Source organism: Stomoxys calcitrans, chromosome 2, assembly GCF_963082655.1.
Source record: "Stomoxys calcitrans chromosome 2, idStoCalc2.1, whole genome shotgun sequence".
Taxonomy (NCBI): Eukaryota; Metazoa; Arthropoda; class Insecta; order Diptera; family Muscidae; genus Stomoxys; species Stomoxys calcitrans.
In genome coordinates, this window is record NC_081553.1 from 110734175 (window position 1) to 110750092 (window position 15918).

Genomic DNA, 15918 nt, shown 5'->3' on the forward strand with positions numbered 1-15918 from the left:
TTATTCCGCTACAAATATCAAAATGTATTTATTGAAAATTGTATTCCTTTAGCTTGTACGTACTATTTATACCTTTGCAATAGTATTCGCATTATATTGATAGTATTTATTTTAATATGTATATATGAATGTATGTATGTATATCCAAATACCATTAAAATGTAAAAAAAAAGAAGAAAAAACTGGAGAAAATGCAATTCCATTTATTTATTGTGCTATTATTGGATGTCTTTGTGTATATCTAGTGTCCTCGTGTTTGCGAAAGATAAATCTATTCCATTAGATAGGTAGGTATTTTTGGAATACATGGCAAGAGAATTGATCTCTTCATTTTAAAGCCAAAAAGAAACCGAGAACGAATTGATAGGAAAAAGCAAAAAAAAAAAAAACAAATGAAATTTTATCTTTGGCCTCTTCATACAGGTGTTTTGTTGTGGTGATTGTAAAGGAATCGTTGTGTCTGCAGGTAGTAGGATGCACTTAAATTTTAATCAAATGCCGATAGAGTTATTCAAATACTTGTAGTTGGAAATGAAATACTTGATGTTGCATTGAATGTTTTTGTGTACTTATATAAAGAAAAAATAAAATAAAATAAAAAACAAAAAACGAATATCTAATAATATACTGGCTAAGAAGAAGAATTTAGTTTATAATTAAATCTATTAACTATATATCATTATACGTTGGTTTAAATATTTTGTCAATTGCTCTCACTGCTCATTGAAGGAAGTGAGTATCTGCGTTATTTGTTTTAATTGTTCATGCTTTGGCGCAGTTTATTGGGATCCTGATAATGTGAAGATATAACCGAAGGATGCTGCGGCGGAGGGAAGCAACGCACATGTTCTACATTCGAGCCCTCCACATCGCTGCCCTTTAAATATTTGTTCAAAACAGCAAAAATTTGTGAATTTAATACCTGGAAGCGCCGTATGCGATCCACCATACGTTTAAGTTTCTATAGAAGAGACAATAGGTCAAAGAGCTATTCAAATTTATCTATTATATTGGGTTGCCCAAAAAGTAATTGCGGATTTTTTAAAAGAAAGTAAATGCATTTTTAATAAAACTTAGAATGAACTTTAATCAAATATACTTTTTTTACACTTTTTTTCTAAAGCAAGCTCAAAGTAACAGCTGATAACTGACAGAAGAAAGAATGCAATTACAGAGTCACAAGCTGTGAAAAAATTTGTCAACGCCGACTATATGAAAAATCCGCAATTACTTTTTGGGCAACCCAATACAACCACAAAAACTTACAATTCCTTTGACATCCTCATCTTTGCCATCCACCCGTTGTACCCTCAAGATGTGATAGCAAAAATCTAAAGCTTCAAATCGCCGCTGTTGCCCCAGTAATACAATCATGGCACAGCCAGCCCAGTTGAGACCTTCTCCAAACATTTCTTCGATGGTGTATTCTGTTCCTCGTACAGGAATACAATATACAAATTGTAAGGCTGACCACAGCCTATGAAATTCGGAGCATTCATCCACATGTATAATACCGTTTGCAGGTGCTGGACCAGTCCAGACCGGATCATCTAAATAGCTTTTAATGCGATTTAAAATAACTTCAAAAATACTAAGACCACAGCATAACCGTTCTCTTGTCAACAAATCGCCTTCACGGGCAATCATGGCTTGCTGGAAGAATGAAATTTTAATGCAAAATAAAAAACAATCGATTATTGTAATTTAATGCACCCACCTTGGCTGTGCCCAGTTTCTCTACATTTGAGACAATTTGTAAATTGGCAAATTGAGCCTCCAAACGCTTTTGCTTTGCCTCCGGTTTTTCATTTTCTGAAACAAAGAATAAATGTTAATTATTACTCTATTCAATTACTATTGCCAAATGAGCATTTCGTAAATTTGTACACCTTTGAAAATCTTGAATTTTTCAATTTCAATTTTTTAGCCTTTAGGGCAAAAATCATTAAAATTTACAATTTTTGTTTGTTTCTCTTTCGAGGCGAGCTGAGATTTTCTTGGCAAATGGAAAGCCGGAGATTGCAACACACACCAACACACTATGGGACGTGTTTCGCCTTTGGTTAGAAGACTTTTCCACCATATTTAGTGTGATCAACGTGCGTTGATATGTTGTATATCGTAATAAGTGCGAAAACGCCTCCATGATATAATAACCACATTAACCACGCTCGACAACACGGTCTATTAGCTGTACTTTTTCCCAATGCATGTGTTTATGTGTAATGACAGACTTTTTTACGCTACTTCCGTGGTACACATGCTTTGGAAAAAAAAAGAACAGCTAATAGACCGTGTTGTCGAGCGTGGTTAATGTGGTAATTGTATCAAGGAGGCGTTTTCGCACTTATTACGATATACAAAATATCAACGTACGGCCCTTGAAGCCATCACAAAAAATATGGTTGAAAAGTCTTCTAACCAAAGACGAAACGCGTCCCATAGTGGTTGGTGTGTGTTGTAATCTTTTAATTTTTTTCATTTGAAGCTTTCTCCTTTTCATAAGCTATTCACTTACCTTTACAAAACGGTCTAGGAAAGATATTTTGGAATAAAGCAGCATGCAACAAGTCACAAACTTCCTCCTGAGACAATGCCTGCTCAATTAGTAGACAAAATATAATGCAATTGCCAAATTCACGGAATGATTGAAACAGTTCGGTTTTTGTATCCGGATACTGTACAATATCGGTGAGATGAGCTTGATAATAGCTCAACACTCCCGGCGAACCATATTCACAACGTGGTAATTTACACGATTTAGGCATTGCACTCATAAGAGTTTTGGTAAACTGCAAGAGAGAGCCTTGTATCAAAGGCTTAACGATATCTTTGAGTATGATGTCCATGACAACAGCAATGCCTTGATAGCCCAACAATCGGCACATAGCATGAAAGTGAGGTGCTCCAACAAAACCTGTATACTGTCCATATTGTGTCGAATAAGCAGCATTTAATTGCTTGGAACCCCACAAATAGTAATGAGACATTTGTGGAGGTTTCTCCCTTTGCATTTGCTGGGCCGAAGCCAAATTCACTTTACTGCGTACAAACCTATAAAGGAAAATGAATACGATTTTTCACACATTTGTAACAAAACCTATCAATTAACAATTATACCTATTAGTGGCTGCATTGTAGCAATAATTTACCAAGAAATCATAATTCAATTCAACAAACACATGCAGTGTTATGCGTCCATAAGGTGCCAAAACATTGTGATTGGCTTCTTTTACCATTGACTCGAAATTATCTAAAGCCAAGTATTTGCTTAATAATTTGTGACAGATGCGATTGCATTCCAATAGACCCTCAAGTTCCTAAATATAAGCAAACATTAAATTATACAAAAAAAATATTTAAAACCTCTATAGTGAAATAATTACTTACCACTATGCCTGTGATATCATTACCCTCAAATCGACTAATGGCCAATTCAATACTTTTGTGCATATTCGCATTTATGCGTTGTGTTATTAATTTGTTCAAATCAATGGACCGTCCTAAAAAGAAAGTTTATTTAAATTAAAAAGTGAAAATGTAGTATATGAGAAAGGAAAAGTCAGTATTCCAAAGGACGATTAAAGCTTTTCGATACCAAGAAATGGCGTACGGTGATGGCAAACCAACCAATCATCATGCTATCCAATCTCCGAAATCCATACTGTTGTTGTTTTTACAGCAACACGTTGCAATCCCGATGAATAGGAAGTTCAGGTGGTTCTCTCAAGGCCCTGGGAAAACTGTTTAGAAGTTAACAGTGGTCCTTTACCCTAAGGATCTTAGTGTACTCCTGTAGATGGTCGATGCTAGCCATTTGCTAAAATACTGGGATGGTCCTTAGTGCCGCGTTCTGGTAGTTTTGAAGTGTTTCACACACCCCCATTGTCCTAACTGGGGCCGCATAGTTAATCAGTGTTCGACCGATCGCCTTATAGGTCGGTAATAAGGTTTTCTTGTTCATTCCCCATGTGCTGGCAGCAAAGATTTCGCAGATCGTAGCAGCGTCGGCTGACATTGAGAGGCAGTTGTCGATGTTTCCTCCCAAGATATTGTGTTCCTCACCGCTGGGATCGTTTGTCCATTGACTCGTTTATCAAGCTCTCTGGTGTAATCAGTTGCCCCAAGCTTTGAATAGCGTTGCTGATGATTTGGTGGGGGAAATTTTTTAGGTTACGCTTCCTGAAAAATTCTCTAAAATTTTTAGTTTACGCCTGGAAAATTCTGTAACATTTTTTTGCTCGCACAGTCCGCTGATATTATTGCCCGATCGTTAGGACAGAACAGTCATCTGCATATAATATTACTTCCACGCCAGAGAGGGGTGGAAGGAGACATCCCAACCCCTTTGTAGGATGTCGCCCGGCACGGGATAACCATGAGCACCACACGAGCTGGATCTTTGAGCTCCGATCTTTGAAGTGTTCATTTTTATTACGAGAAGCGTAGCTGAGAGCTATCGGGTGCGTCCATACTTTGTGGATAGTTGCTGTTGTTGTTGTAACCACATTTTCATGTGGAGGTGGCGATCCTCGTCAAGCTTCTGTAGGTGAACAAGCTTGTTCCAGTCCAAAGGACCGATCGCCGCAGGAATAAGGTGGTCATTGGTTATTTAAAGCCCCCAATAACAAGCCTTGTCATATCGAGCATCATAGGCACTCAGTATTTGTGCAAGAGCCGGTGCCACCCGACCTCTCACTGAAACTCTCCACTCGATATCGCTGATTGTCCGCGACTGCAGTTACAGCTATGGAGCATTCCACTATCTGCAACCTGTGGTAGCTCGCAGCTAAGCTTCTTGTGACAGCAATGAACACCACAAAGATGGGAATTCAATATTCCAGCTTGTGTGATGCTCACAGCTATGCCGTTCCGAGAGTTTGCGGATAATAGAATGTCCATACGGAGTAAGAGTAATTGCTGTCGCTGGCAATTAGCGGTATCGAGTGGAGTCTCAGTGAGAGGCTGAGCGGCAACGGCTCTTGCTTAAATACTAAGTGCCTGTGATGCTCGATGTGACAAGGCGAGTTATTGGCGCCTTTAAATAACCAATGGCGATCCTCGTCAAGTTTCCATAGGTGAGCAAGTTCGTTTCGCTCCAAAGGACCGATTGCTGCGTGAACATGAGGCGCCAATAACTCGCCTTGTATCAAGCGTCATTAGCACTCAATATATATGCAAGGGCTGGTGCCGTCCGGCCCCTCACAGAGACTATCCTCTCGATACCGCTGATTGTCTGCGACTGCAGTTGCAGCTACTCCCTATGGAGCATTCCATTATCCGCAAGCTGCGGACGCGCCCTTTAGCTCGCAGCAAAGGATCTCGTTATAGTTATCCCGAGCCGGGTATGTAGTGGTATGTGCGGTGATAGATGTAAGTGATTTAGTAGTACTACACTTTTCACGGAATCCGTGTTGATAATCGGTTGGGATCAGAGACGAGCTAAGGTTAGGTAGGAGCAGCGCCTTAATTGTCTTTGCGACCAGGGACAATATAGACATTGGCCTACTTTGTCTGCCCGGCTATAGAATAGGAACCACTCGACCTGCCTTTTATATGTCTGGAATCACCAGGGTGGAGATAAACAGATTAAGGACATCCGTCAGGTATTTTATTCCCACTTCACCCAATTGATTGGGCATCAACATCGATATTCCGTCGTTGCCCATAGCTTAGCTCTTCTTATGACCTCGACAACGTTTTCTGCATTGAATAGTTATAGTTCTGTTGAAATCCATTTTGATGCTCGGCGAATGGAAATTCTTCAACGTAGCTCGAGAGAAGTATTCCTTTAAGCGCCTTGGCTACTGATGAGGGAATAGAGATCGGTCTGTATGATTCCCCCTTGCGCGGGGTCTATCCAGGCTTCAGAAGCGCGATCACACTGCCCGTCTTTCAGGCATCTGGAACTTTAAGAGTGCTCAAAGACAGATTGGGTTACATTGCATTAAGATTTTCATACAAATACTTCGCTTATATTCGTTTCCCACCCTATTAATTTCCAGATTTAGTTCGCTGATTACAGGGTTGGCGGGTCAGTGCACTGAATTCCATCATACTCGTCTGAGAGTACCACTGCCTCTTAAGATAAAAGTTGGCATTAAAGGTCAAGACCTTTTCACATCATATCCTAAAGTAATTCTAGCAGAAGGTTCCTGTGGAATAATCCGGCAAAAAATAATTGTCACGTCGTATTTTTTAGTTTCCTTTTTCAACAGAACACAGCATTATATAGCGTTGCAGGTCTGACCACCGCAGTCCATAAATTTTTTACCGTTTAAGCTTTCAAATCCTTTTAGAGATGTGATTTTAATACCATATCATATGGTCTACAAGTTACACTACGACGCCGGTGCTGGTATATTTCCTACGTTTCTTATCGTCACCTGAATCATTGCTTTCTTTAAGCTTTCTTACCTAGTAATTGAACATGTCTTTGCTTTAGTAAAGTTTCGTAACGATTATTTCGAGGATATGATTGGAAGTTAAAGCCCAAAACTTCACACTCCAAGCGGAAACGTTTGTCTAAGAAAATGCTAAAAAAAAATAAAAAATAACATTGATTAGTGGCATATTCAGCAAATCTTTTTGTTGTAGTAGCTAAGTACCTTCCGGCCAATTGTTTGTAGTGAGCAAATATTTGCTCACTCAATTTGTAGACGAACTGATCAAAGCAAAGATTTACTTCAGCCTCAACTTCATCATATAAAAATTGTTTACGGAAGACGGTCAATGCATAATGGGCCGAATCGTTATATAAATCCAAGGGATATAAAACAAATCTAGGAAAACCCAAAACAATAAAATTTTTAGCATTAATGTTTGAGTATACATATATGTAACGACTTTACTTACTCCATCATTGAGGGTTCCTTTGTTTGTAATATGTGATCCGTCAATATCCAAGGCATAGACATTTCAATGGGAAATTGAATACGTTTTTCCATTGTTATTAAATCTTTGCACTCCTCGTTGTGCTGATGCCTGACCATGCACTTGTTCACCTTACGACCCATGGTCATCTCCAAATAGAATTCGCGATACCACAACTGTGAAAGGTCACAGCATTTCTGCAAAGTATCACTGAAATTCAACAAGTAACTCCAATAAAAGGAGGTCTTGTGAAAGGTGTCGATTTGCATTAGGCAATTTCCATCAATGTCTTTGCGCAGTGTCCTTTTGCCACCTGATTTATCGGCTATCAATGATTCCAACATGGTGCGCACCATGTACAACTGAGTGGAAGAGGGGCCAACATTGAGACGTGGTACATGTATGCGAAAACCACCGTCGGGATCCTTTTTACCCTTAATCACGGGATCATCGGTGGGCTCAAAACCCTTTTGCCAATCAGCAGCAGTTTCTCTCACCGACATGATAATACTACGTATAAGATCCTTTTTATTCTTAACCGCCTTTCTTAAAGGCTCACGCAGCGTGAGTTGTACAAAATCTTGCAACTCAGAATAAATATTGCGACGTATAGCCTCACAAAGAACAGTTTCAATGCGAGCCATAAGAACCTGAAAAAGTGTCAGTTTGATTAAAATGCTTCATATACCTTCATAATAATACATTTCTTACGAACCTGCAAGCCCTTAATCATTGCAATCACCTCAATCAGTGCGAATTTCTCCTCTGATGTGTAATTGTAGCGTGTGGCTCTTTCGTATTCCTCTGCCTCTACAGGACACTCCTTATTCTGATGATGATCAGTAGGATGCAACAGCTTCCATGAGTACAATTCTGTCACGACACTTGTCCATTCTGACAATAGTTGTAGACCACGTAATGCCAAATCGGATGTGGCCCTATTCTCTGCATCGGAAGGATTCTCCTTAACCGTTGTGGTTACCTCGTTGGTATAACGAGCCAATTCCGATATGTATTTGACATGGTCTTCACGTATCTGTGGCAAATGTACCATGAGATCTGCCTGGGGACTGGCAGCATTTGAACTCGACAAAGGCCATTTGCTGGGATCGTAATGTTTGCTTCGCTTAATGTAATTGAATGGAGCAATTTGCATATCTCCAAATAGGGGAACCACTTCTAAATTCTTGAAAATTCGATCAATACGATCTAAGCGTATTTTCTTTTTCTGGTCCAATTTATTGATGTTGCACGCGTCACTGTCCATTAGAAAGAGACCGAATCCCATTACCTTTACCAACATGTGTTTCTCCTCGGGAGTCAAATACATTTTAGTTTCAAACATGTGCACACAAATGTTCACAACATCCGAAAGAAGATCTTCGTAGCCCATAATCTTCTCCAAGGTGTCTTTGACAGTATCGCGAATCTTGTTTTGTGTTGCCAAAAACATGGACAAATTCTGTGACTCTTGTAGTGTATGGGAATCTGACATAACCTTTAGAAACTGAGCCGCCCGGCGATAGGTACTGTAATCGTTCTTTACACTGGATTTCATGTTTTTCAATTCATCTAGGACAGCAAACATATTGATGAACCGTCCCAAAGTTAGCAGATAGGCTTCGGAAACAAAATCTTTACGTTTCTCTGTATGACACAAGCGTTTAACTTCGCCCGAAAAAGCCTCTATGGCCTTTCTTTGAAAGTACATAAAGTTTAATAACTTATTCACTTCCGGTGCCAAGACTTCCACTGTCTTCTCATAAATTTCCACACGATTTGGCTGTTCGTTAGATTTTGGTTGTGGAATGGCCCGGGAACAACATCGCCAAGTATATAACATGACCGAATGCTTTTGGCCTTCATCGAGCAATATGTTCTGAAGTAGTCAAATAATAATTAACTTGTTCTGTACCATAAGGGGAACTTGGAACTTACCAAATTGGCATGAGTTGTAGCTTCTTCAATGTATTTTGCTATGCCAGTCACAAACCCATTGCGATCTTCAAAATTCGTATCGAAATTTGCTTTGTATATAACCGAACATGGCTGGGCTTCAATGCAGGGCTGCTCATCGGGTAGAGACAACTCATCCAGAACCTCCACATTAGACAAGGCATCAGCCAAAGTAATTTTCTCCGTCATATTAAGAGCTTTATTTTTCTTTTAATTATCTTAACAAAAACTTTTTAAAATTCGGTGCAGCGGATAGGCTGCCTCTTTTGGGGTGCCCGAGCTCCACCTCAAAATGACACAAAAACCTGCAATCAAGCAAAAAATTCTCATGGGTGGGTCTGGCAAAATATTTTTTTCTCTGCTTATTTTTTGGGCTTATACCAAATTCCACTTCACATATTTCAACTCCTACGCAATGATCAGTTATGAAAATACACTAAAATATATTTTTTATATGTATTCGAGGCTCACTTTTATTAGAAAATCCACAAATTTGGTAGTTCACTAGGCAAAATGGCTGATTAATAATTATTTTTTAGTCAACATTAGTTATCGACTAATCGATAAACGACTAATCGTACACATACACCCGCATACAACTGTCACTTGCCGTATTATATCGAATATATTGGGTGTAAGAATTTAACAACGGAAATTGATTATCCAAATAGCTTCATATTAAGGTGGCACGAGCTTTACACATGTTTGGGAAATGCTTCAAAATGCATAACAGCTGGATTATAACATATATTTGAAATGTTGGCTGTACTAGGCACAGCTGTTGAGTGTCATAACAGAAGACTATTTGCAAAATTTCAGCCAAATCGGATAAAAATCACGGTTTGTAAAGGCTCAAGAAGTCAAATAGGGAGATCGGTTTATATGGGAGCTATATCAGGTTATAGACCGATTTAGACTGTACTTGGCACAGTTGAGCAGAGAATATGTGAAAAAGAAGATAACAACAAAGAGAATGCAAACAAAAATCAGTCTCGCGTGAGACCACCTTTTTTAAATCCGCCTTGCTACTCTACTTGCAATGACATCTGTAGTCGCGTGGTGCACCATCGTGTAAAACAACCACATTTTAAGAGTTGACAGCCACACATCATATGTAGTGCTCTTTGTCACCGTTCTGACAACAGCGACATTCAAATAGACTGCATATACACCTCTAGACTTTTTCATAGGAATAAAATACGAAAAATTAACAGAAAATCTGCAATTTTCTCTTTCCACTATGGCCAAAAACAAGAGCACGGTGTATCTGGGCTATGAGGATGAAGAAATAAACGACAAGCATGCGTCTTTATTGAATAGTACGGTTAATAAAGTCGGAGGAACTCCGGTAAGTTTGTGTGGTCTATGGAAATGTTGGGTGTTTAAAAGGGTGGCGATGAAAATATACTAAATAATTGATTTTTCCCTCACATGTTTTCTGTGGTAGGACTGGCCCAATGGCGAAATCAAAATACCATCCTGTCCTTTGTGTGGCACTGCACGTCCTTTAGTGGTGCAGCTATATGCACCACTAGATATGTCACAATTTCATCGTTCGTTGTTTATTTTTGCATGTTTGAATCCAATTTGTTCGCAAAATTCCAAAAGTTGGTTGTGTGTTCGAACGCAACATTTAGAGACGCCCGATCATAGTGAAATTATAAAAGTTGTGGCATCGCCGAAAAATGGTAAGCAGAAGAAAAAGAAGGACCCCAAACAGGCGACGTCCGCCAAATTATCATGGTGCAGTGGAGCTGATGATTGGGGTATAGTAGTAGATGAGGTTGCCGTCAAAGAGGCTATAGAGCAAATGGACACGGGCGCTGATGACTGCAATGAGCCTAATGAGGAGAATGGCAATGTGATTAATCCCAAGAATGTCAATTTACCTGTATCTGGAAATCATTTGGAGACAAACGATGAGGATGAAGACGACGATCGTCCCTTATCGAATGAAGACGATGAGGAAGATGAAAGTAATTCCATGGATAATGACCTCATATTGAGTTTTAATCAAATGGATGTTAGAGCGCCACAAAATATCGCTGAAGATCCCAATGCCAATTGTGCTGGTGCCGCTGCGGGGGGAGGAGTGGGAGGCATAGCGGCAGCCTGCGCGGAAAATGAGGGTAATTACGCGTGCAGTGGGGCATCGGCGGTGATTTGTGCAGAAATTGAAGGACCTGAAACGGATGTTGTTCTCGTCGAATCACCCCAAAAGCCTGAACGTGATTTAATAGCCTTAATGAAGCATACACCTACACCAGCAGCCTTGGGCCCATTAGCAAAATTATCCGATCTCTCCATTAAATCGTTTTTCATAGCTGTCGATTTGGAATGCAAGGATTCCAACAAGGAATATGATTCCTATAGTGATTCATTGTCATCAGAACATATACGCGATTTATATCAGGAGTATAAGAAACAGGATGAAACAGCTCTCTCACCAGGCAGTGCCGCAGTAAGTGGAAATAGTGCTTCTGGCTCGGGTGGGAACGCTGTGGCTGGAGCTGGTACTCCAGAAGACCAGGAGGGCTATGAAAAGGCTATACCAGCGCACGGTGATTTAATGTTTCACTATTTCCTAGGTACCATACAACAGAATCCGGGACAAATTTTGAGGTATGTATATTGCCCGCACATGTATGATTGTAGGTTTCTCATGCATAATTTCCATTGTAGATATTCTCGTGACACGTTGCCTTTACTAATAGCCCCATTGCAAGAACCTACCCCCAAATGTCCCAACTGTAATGGGGATACAATTTGTGAAGTACAGATTCTGTCCACATTGATACCAAAATTAAAAATGCAACAGAGTAATGAGAGCGCCCCCCTAGAATTTGGAAACGTTTTGATATTTACCTGCCTAAAAAGCTGCTGGGATACCCCCGATAAAATGCGCTACGAAAAGGTTATTGTACAGGCTGAAAAGTAAACAGGAGGGAGGGCTTAGGCGTGTTTTTATCCATTACACATCCGTCACTGTGTGTGTTTATGGTTTTGATTCAGGAAGAAAACAACCAAATGACAAGAATGTCCATTTAACCAAAGTAAACTTTTAAACGAAACTACTACTCCAAATATACTCACACTTTTCTCAAACAACACTCATGGATTGTTTAAGAGGATGCAGCAATTTGCAAGAATTATTACATAGTATATATGTATGTATTGATTGTGTGTATGACGTATGATTGTGTTATCGTTCTTGAAAAGATACATCTGAAACAACATATATAGGAATGTAGCATAGAAACTCTGTCCCTCGATATAAACACAAGCAACATATTACACCTAAACGGCTTCACTGAAATGGAAACATAAACATATTGATAAGAGATTGATTTTAACAACAACAAAAATTATATACATATATTTTAATTTAAGAGTTTTAAAATGAATGAAACACGATTAAAATTATGAATGGTTAGCATCATAGCTTGGTCAATTCCAGTCCACTTAAAGATCCAGTTTACCCATTGTGAATTTAAAAGCAGCACTCGCTCACTATTCGTTTAAGCATTTACCTAATTTATGAAGAAAACAAAAAAAAAAAAACACTTTGTCATTGTTTCTACAACAACACAATCTCCCTCTCTTAGGCAGTAAGTTTAATTGTCTCCTTCTTATTAACGCTCTCAACTAAAACCGACCGTCGTCGTCCTTCTTTCAATGAACATAATGTGATCTTTTCAAATTTCCAACACTATAATAATATGTTAAAGGAAAACCACTATATCTATTTATATATATTATTTTATTATTATGCTTTAAAGTAGTTTTAAAACAAACGAACTTGACACATAAACCAACACTATGAATGAAATACAAATATTTAGTGTAAAATTATAGATTGCAAATCAGGAATAAATTATTTTTAGTTTTACCAACAAAAACAAAAGGGAACACAAATTCCCGCTCGATTATGATGATAAATAAAAAAATGAGAAAAAAATAAAAACAAATATTGTTTTTCTTTTTTTTTTCATCCTTCAAAAATGGCGAATCTTGACGTTAATAAATCTCCGGGCCCGGACGGTATATCAACTTTTGTCCTTTGTATGGGTTGCCTAAAAAGTAATTGCGGATTTTTTAAAAGAAAGTAAATGCATTTTTAATAAAACTTAGAATGAACTTTAATCAAATATATAATCGCCATTTTGTTCGATAACCTTTTGCCATCTTCCTGGCAAACTTAGTATTCCACGCTCATAGAACTTCTGGCCTTTATCTGCAAAAAACTGAAACAAGTGCGATTTTATAGCCTCATCATTGCCGAAAGTTTTACCTTTTAAGGAGTTCTGCAAATATCGAAAGAAATGGTAGTCTGATGGTGCAAGGTCAGGGCTATATGGTGGATGCATCAAAAGTTCCCAGCCAAGCTCACTCAGTTTTTGGCGAGTGACCAGAGATGTGTGCGGTCTAGCGTTGTCCTGGTGGAATATGACACCTTTACGATTGACCAATTCTGGTCGCTTCTCCTTGATGGCTGTATTCAATTTGTCCAATTGTTGACAGTAAAAATCCGAATTAATCGTTTGGTTCCTTGGAAACAGCTCAAAAAATAATCACACCCTTCCAATCCCACCAAACAGACAGCATAACCTTCTTTTGGTGGATATCAGCCTTTGAAGTGGTTTGAGCTGGTTCACCATGCTTGGACCATGATCGTTTTCGACTAACGTTGTTGTAAACAATCCATTTTTCATCTCCAGTTATGATTCGTTTTAAAAACGGATCGAATTCATTGCGTTTAAGGTGCATAAGGTGCACAAGCGTTGATTCGGTTTGTTAAATGAATTTGGTACCCAAATATCAAGCTTTTTCACCAGTCCAAGACTTTTTAAGTGATAAGGAACGGTTGATTTTGGTATATTTAACTTCTCTCCTATCTCACGCTCAGTTACATGACGATCCAATTCGATTAATGCTTTGATTTGGTCATCATCAACTTCATTTGGCCTACCTGAACGTGGCTCATCTTTAAGTGAAAAATCTCCAGATCGAAATTTGCGAAACCAATTTTGACACTGTCTTCATTTTAAGGAACTTTTTAGCAACCTGCTCCGCGTTTTTTCCTTTACGGAGATAATATAGTAAAATATGACGAAAATGCTCCTTTGTGGGCTCCATATTAAAATTGACGCCAAACAAACAAATGTAAACAAAATTTCGCGCACTTTTTTTCTAAAGCAAGCTAAAAGTAACAGCTGATAACTGACAGAAGAAAGAATGCAATTACAGAGTCACAAGCCCTTGAAAAAATTTGTCAACGCCGACTATATGAAAAATCCGCAATTACTTTTTGGGCAACCAATAAGTGTTCTTCGACGCTTGATCGTCCACTACGCAACCATTTCAACCTAGCTTACTGTGCGGGAGTTTTTCCGGCGCGTTCGAAGGTTGCGAACGTTCAGCCCATCCCCAAAAAAAGTGGGGCGAACAACCCTGCGAATTACCGGTCAATTGCGATATGATCCGTGCTCTCCAAGGTTATGGAGAGTATGGTTAACCATCATCTTGTCAGATACTTAGAGTCCAAAGGCCTTTTTAGCGACAGACAGTATGGGTTCCACAGAAACTGCTCTACGGGAGACCTAATGGCATTTTTGTCGGAACGATGGATTCGCTCTATCCACCAGTATGGTGAGCGGTAGGTCGTGGCTCTGGATATATATCTCCAAGGCATTTGATAGGGTCTGGCACGGTGCACTTTTATCAAAGTTTGTCGCTTTTGGAGTCGGTAGTAACTTCGTTCGTTTTATATCGAGCTATCTCAGATATCGCATTATACGAGTTGTTGTAGATGGGTTCTCATCATGTGAGTATATATTGACCACAGGTGTGGCGCAAGGCTCTGTCCTTTCCTCTCGATATAAATCTAACTTCGTTCGAATTATATCGAGCTTTCTCAGAGATCGCACTATACGAGTTGTTGTAGATGGGTTCGCATCAGATGAGTATACATTGACCGCAGGTGTGGCACAAGGCTCTGTCCATTCCCCTTCCTTTTTTCATTGACGGTCTATTGGGTCAGACTTCGAATCCGTCTACTCATTTGCCGATGACAGTAGTCTATGTCATTCTCCAAGGACTACATTCACCTGGTAGCCATTTACAGCATCTGCTACCGTGTCTGCATGAATGTTGTCTGGACCTGCTTGATCTATAGGTTCTCTCTTGTAGCGCTGGACCTCATGCTCTAGATCATGTAGATCTACCTTAAGGCTTCTGGGCGGTGGATATCTATCCACAAGATGATGATTTGGATAGTCTCTGCCATAACAGCCCAAAAGGTACTGCTTAGACAGCATGTAGTTATGTCTTCGCACTGGTAGGATCATTGTCTCCTGATGGAGGTGGTCCACATTAGAATTTAAAAGACAGCCCGTCGTAGTTCGAAGGGCGGCATTCTGACAGATCTGAATATTATTCCACTGCGTGTCACAAAGTTGAAGAGACCACACTGGCGCTGCATAACTTACCACAGACCGGCCAATTGCTTTGTACGTGGTCAACAAGGTTTCATTGTCTGCACCCCAAGTGCTGCCAGCAAGTGACTTGAGGACCTTGTTGCTACTTTTGACTATATCGCAGATTGCTGTGGCATGTGAGGAGAATGTGTAAGAGCTGTCAGATGTGACGCCAAGTATTTTGGGACACTTGATGGTCGGAATCATTTCTCCATCGACCATCAGCCGATGGTGAACTCCCTCTGTGTTGGCTGTTTGGGGTGGTGGATTTCTATTATGAGGAATGTTCTGACACGGCGTAGGCTGGCCTTTTGGCTGTAGAGATGCCAAGCCCTGTGGCCGAGATTCTCCGGAACAAGAAAGACGATTGTACTCGAACTGTGAAAGCGTGGCCTTGGGTTGTTGGTGGAAGTCCTGACCGGCCACTGGAATGAGCAATGTCAGTTCGCTGACATGGCGATGAGCTTCAGAAGATTAGGATTTTTGCAGGGTCTGTGGCGATGAGGAGGAATTGGTGACGGTTGAGCATCTGAGCGATGTCGGCGAGAATGCGTTGGATTATGGGTGGAAACCTCTTCTCTTCACTGAGCTCTCTACGGGCTTTTAGGGCTCG

The 15918-nt window shown here is 39.7% G+C and overlaps 2 protein-coding genes across 2 annotated transcripts; one reads left to right on the forward strand and one right to left on the reverse strand.

Moving 5' to 3' along the window:
- Positions 1-192: 192 nt before the first annotated feature.
- On the reverse strand, positions 193-9384 carry LOC106082804 (cytoplasmic FMR1-interacting protein). The gene is made up of 12 exons (XM_013245537.2): positions 9301-9384; positions 8812-9134; positions 7589-8752; positions 6856-7523; positions 6609-6782; positions 6418-6536; positions 3391-3503; positions 3121-3320; positions 2519-3054; positions 1718-1812; positions 1267-1653; positions 193-961 (listed from the first exon to the last, which is right to left on the reverse strand). The coding sequence occupies exons 2-12, from the start codon at positions 9016-9018 to the stop codon at positions 755-757; spliced, it is 3870 nt and encodes a 1289-aa protein (XP_013100991.1). The 5' UTR covers positions 9019-9134; positions 9301-9384; the 3' UTR covers positions 193-754.
- Positions 9385-9970: 586 nt separating this feature from the next.
- LOC106082789 (programmed cell death protein 2-like) lies at positions 9971-12774 on the forward strand. Its single transcript, XM_013245522.2, has 3 exons — positions 9971-10177; positions 10277-11451; positions 11512-12774. Exons 1-3 carry the CDS (start codon positions 10070-10072, stop codon positions 11765-11767), a joined length of 1539 nt encoding a protein of 512 aa, XP_013100976.2. The 5' UTR covers positions 9971-10069; the 3' UTR covers positions 11768-12774.
- Positions 12775-15918: the final 3144 nt, after the last annotated feature.

Coding starts and splice junctions, on each gene's coding strand:
- LOC106082804 (XM_013245537.2), bottom strand. CDS start 9,018: ATGACGGAGAAAATTACTTTGGCTGATGCCTTGTCTAATGTGGAGGTT. Junction 3,055..3,120: donor TACAATGCAGCCACTAATAG/GTATAATTGTTA, acceptor TTTCCTTTATAG/GTTTGTACGCAGTAAAGTGA. Junction 1,654..1,717: donor AGAAACTGGGCACAGCCAAG/GTGGGTGCATTA, acceptor TCATTCTTCCAG/CAAGCCATGATTGCCCGTGA.
- LOC106082789 (XM_013245522.2), top strand. CDS start 10,070: ATGGCCAAAAACAAGAGCACGGTGTATCTGGGCTATGAGGATGAAGAA. Junction 10,178..10,276: donor ATAAAGTCGGAGGAACTCCG/GTAAGTTTGTGT, acceptor TTTCTGTGGTAG/GACTGGCCCAATGGCGAAAT. Junction 11,452..11,511: donor AATCCGGGACAAATTTTGAG/GTATGTATATTG, acceptor TTTCCATTGTAG/ATATTCTCGTGACACGTTGC.